This window comes from Argentina silus (genome assembly GCF_951799395.1).
Source record: "Argentina silus genome assembly, chromosome: 12".
NCBI classification, from domain to species: Eukaryota; Metazoa; Chordata; class Actinopteri; order Argentiniformes; family Argentinidae; genus Argentina; species Argentina silus.
The window spans coordinates 4,979,460-4,983,963 of NC_139666.1; the positions used below are offsets into that span (position 1 = coordinate 4,979,460).

The 4,504-nt window shown below is 41.6% G+C and overlaps 1 protein-coding gene across 1 annotated transcript; it reads left to right on the forward strand.

Moving 5' to 3' along the window:
• Nucleotides 1–2,934: 2,934 nt before the first annotated feature.
• Nucleotides 2,935–3,993, forward strand: neurod1 (neuronal differentiation 1; the record flags this gene model as incomplete). Its single annotated transcript, XM_083682463.1, has 1 exon — nucleotides 2,935–3,993. The coding sequence occupies one exon, from the start codon at nucleotides 2,935–2,937 to the stop codon at nucleotides 3,991–3,993; it is 1,059 nt and encodes a 352-aa protein (XP_083538589.1).
• Between the last annotated feature and the right edge of the window lie 511 nt (nucleotides 3,994–4,504).

Sequence of the window (4,504 nt, forward strand, 5' to 3'; positions counted from 1 at the left end):
CACCCAAATACAATCCCTTGGCCCTGCATAGAATATACATTTGGATTAGGTGCGGTTATTGGAAAAGGTCTTGGCTCTTACTGATATATTCAGACACCAATATCACAGTTTATATTTTTCCATTTTATCTCTGGGAGATTTCAATAGTGAATTCAATGGGAACTTATCGATAACAAGACACAATATCAGATATCAGCATGTTTTTACAAAATGGCAACATCTCCAGACGTTTTCTGCATGGGTTCTGTTAACACAAAGGTCCTATCGAAACTATCGAATTAGGCTATATTCTAGGCTGTAGCCTATTTAGTTTTGTAGCCCTACAGAAAGGGAATTGGTTTCGAATTATGATGAATAAATTGTTCAAACTCTGTCACATATGTCTGCAATTTGAAGATCTTATAAACACAAAGCTGAAAACAATGTCTGATCTTGTTATAGTGTAAACCCACAATGTTTCCTGTTTACGAGAGTAGCTGTCGGTGGTGCTGAACTCTCCTCCAGTTTCGTCTACATGCTACATATACTGTATATAGCTGTGAAACCGCCTCCACCTTGTTCACCAGGACTTTCGACCAGCTTAACTTGTCGGTTAATTAGACAGATAAGCTGTTCCCTTCCACGCAGCACTTTTACAAGACGAGAGTCGGTGGACACTTGACGGTTACCTAGTTATCTCACAGCGGACCTGCTCTGCGTGTCTTTGCTGTGCCATTAGCAGATGTTAAATATAGACCGATGAATCAGAGCAACGCAAACGGTGTGAATGGTAGACTATTTGTCTCGGGTGGTCAAACACCAAAACATGGTTGAAATATTGAAATGAAAGAACTTTAGGCATTTTATTTAAATAAGCAAAATGTCTTCAGCACACGTTCTATACATTTGTCTTAAAGAAGTGAGCTTCTTTGATGTCTATTTTCAAATTTGTAAATATAGGCCTAAGCTTGGCCTAAATCCTATACCCTCAGTTTAAACATGAACATCGCAAATTGGCCTGGAGAGCCACTAACGGTCAACTCCATTCGCATCTTGCTGATTTAAATGCTGTCATATCCTAAAGGGTTAACTTGGGTTACACTTGATGAATGTTCAATGGTCGATCATACAGTAGATGATCATACAGTAGAAGCAGATGCCTTCGTCATTAATATGGACTCATTGTATCGGCCTACTAACTACTCAGGGCTAATATTCATGTGCTAAATGTGTGTGTCTGATTCGATTGTCTGGCGTTTCCCCTCCACGAGTTACGCTTTCTGTTCAACGGTCAAGACGTCGAGTTTTTTTTCGGCTTGATATTGAAGAGAAGAAGACAGCAGATTTTTGGACGTTGGATCAGTCTAGTCAGCCGTGAAACAGGCTTTTGTTAGTGCGCGTGCGACTCGCGTGCCGACCAGCAGTTTGAAAAGAGGGGGGACTCATTACTTCAGACTCGACCACCACTGTTTAGAGGACAAACAATAGCCCAACAATTTAACTAGTTCCAAACAACTCAAATGTGCACAGAAAATTTTAGACAAATATTAAGACACTGAATTTAAATGTTTCATATATTGTCAGGCATAGAAATATAGGCTTAAATCTTAAAATGTATTGCTTTTATTTGGAAAAAAAAATAGAGGCCTATTTACGGTTGTTTATTATAGAACGTAATGAAGACTCAGGCTACACTATCTGTGATAGCCGGCCTATACTGTTATTGGCGTGGATGTGATATGCTCAATGTTCTCAATAAGTAAGAAATATACCATAGTCTAATATACCATATATAAAGTTTAAGAATATGCCATAATTATGAGGGCTACTTTGTGGTTAATCACAAAGCATGTTCAGGGGGACACACGTGGGCAAATGGGGTGGGCGCGAGAATTAGAAGTGATTGAATATGTCCTATGCTCGAAAGGGTTAATTCATCCTGCGGGTACAAACAGGTCCACGGACTCTCTAACTGGCGACAGATGGCCACTTTCTTTTGGCCACAAAGGGGATGGAATACAGAGCTTTGGCGAATACAAATGGAAGATGTCACGTGACGCTTGGGGCCGTTTTCCTGACGTAGATGACCATATGGCGCGTGCCGGAGTAAGGGGTGGAGCCTGCTGCCAGTCATTGGTGCAGTGGTATTAGCATCAGACATACATGTTCATCTCTCAGCATCAGCAGCAGCACTATATAACCAGAGCATCCGTAGCGCAGCCAGCCACATTACCACTCACAGGAACTCACACGTCAAGAAGGGCATGCCAGTATCATAACCAGACACTCAGCCTAACACAGGTATTTATTATCAATCTTACAGTATTTCTATAATGCATTGATGTACTTATGTATGCACATGCTGTGGTTAGGATAGAATTGCATGAGGGAAAGTGCTTTGATTAATTGTGTTTGACATTACCATGTGTAGTTATTCAGCAGGTACATTTGTATTCATCTAAGCGAAGTGAAAGGACAACATGTCACCTGTTACCGACACATTCTGATTGAGCTGAGAAATGCAATTTTGTAAAAAAAAAACTAAAAAAAAAGAATTAAAAAAAAAACTGACAAAAGTTTTATGAAAAATAATTTGGAACAATAATTTGTATTTGATTGCAACTGTTTAGTCACCATACTCAGGTGTTTAATTGACATGCAATCATGCAATTTATTAAACAACAAAGTAACAACAATATATTGTTGGCTAAAATCCTGACCTTATCAACCTCACAGGCCAGTCATTCAGTAGCTCTATTGCATTGTCAATCTAATTATATTCAGTGATATCTGATCACTGTATTATATAACGAATTATATAACGGGTTTGCAATACATTTTATTCGGCTAGTTTACATATAAATACAATGAGAGTGTAAACCATTGCTGCCTGGAATGATACCGAAAGGACGTCACTAATCACTGTTATTCTCTCTGTGTTGACAGAGTTTCAAAATGACTAAGTCCTACACAGAAGAAAACATGATGTCAGACCCCCAAGACTCTGCCAACTGGACTGACGACTGCCATGGATCCCAAGACGAACAAGACGTGGAGAAGAAAGACGTGAGGCAACATGATGAAATGCAGGGGGATATGGAGGATGACGACGAGGACGGTTTCAATAGACTGGAGGAGGATGAGGATGAGGATGAGGAAGAGGAAGAGGAGGGCGACGATCAAAAGCCTAAAAGACGTGGACCAAAAAAGAAGAAGATGACAAAAGCGAGGATTCAGAGGTTTAAGCAGAGGCGCCAGAAGGCAAATGCGCGCGAGAGGAACCGTATGCATGGGCTCAACGATGCGCTCGAGAGTTTGCGTAAAGTTGTGCCATGTTACTCCAAAACCCAGAAGCTGTCTAAAATAGAGACACTACGTCTGGCTAAGAATTACATATGGGCACTGTCAGAGATCCTCCGGTCGGGTAAGAGTCCTGATCTGATGTCATTTGTCCAGGCCCTATGTAAGGGACTGTCACAGCCCACTACTAATCTGGTGGCCGGCTGTCTGCAGCTGAACCCCAGAACTTTCCTCCCGGAAGAGACCCAGGAAATACACTCTCATATGCAACCAGCAAGTGCTTCCTTTGCCGCTCATCCCTACTCCTACCAAACCCCTGGTCTTCCCAGCCCTCCGTATGGTACAATGGACAGCTCCCACATCTTTCATGTCAAGCCACACTCGTACGGAAGCGCGCTGGAGCCGTTCTTCGAGACCCCGCTCACAGACTGCACTACCAGTCCGTCATTTGACGGACCCTTAAGCCCACCACTGAGTGTGAACGGGAACTTTTCCTTCAAACACGAGCCTTCGTCAGAGTTCGAGAAGAACTACGCCTTTACCATGCACTACCAAGCTGCGGGTCTGGCGGGGCCGCAGGGGCACGCACCCCTTTACGCAAGCTCCGCACAACGTTGTGAGATCCCCATGGACAACATCATGTCCTACGACGGGCACACTCACCACGAGAGAGTCATGAACGCCCAGCTTAACGCGATATTCCACGATTCATGAATACAATGAATGAACCTTCATCAAAGACTGATAAGCGTCACGGTACTCTCATATCACTGATGCGAAAGAGAAATTATTATTCGCTTGATCCTATGTATGTATTTATTGTTGTTACTGCCTTTAGGAGAAGTGAGAATGCGTATGCATACCTCATTCACCTTCTGTATTGTATTATATAGCGCTTCTACATTAGGGTCACATGTGGAAATAGTGGTGACCATACACAGAATGTGATGATTATCCATGTTACAAAATCACAAGCAATAATTTGGAAACTATGCAATTTTTAAACGAATACTGGGCCAATACAAATTAATAAAGATTTCTATATTTTTCAACCAACATTTTGCAACTGATCTATCCCATACTGAATTATTTTGTTGTGATTTTGTACAGACCTATGAATTACTTTTTTATAAAATCGAGTTCCTATTCTTCATTCCACGCAATTCCATGTTCATGTTTTATATGATAGAGCTATCTTCTGTTTATATGACACACGACAGCCCTT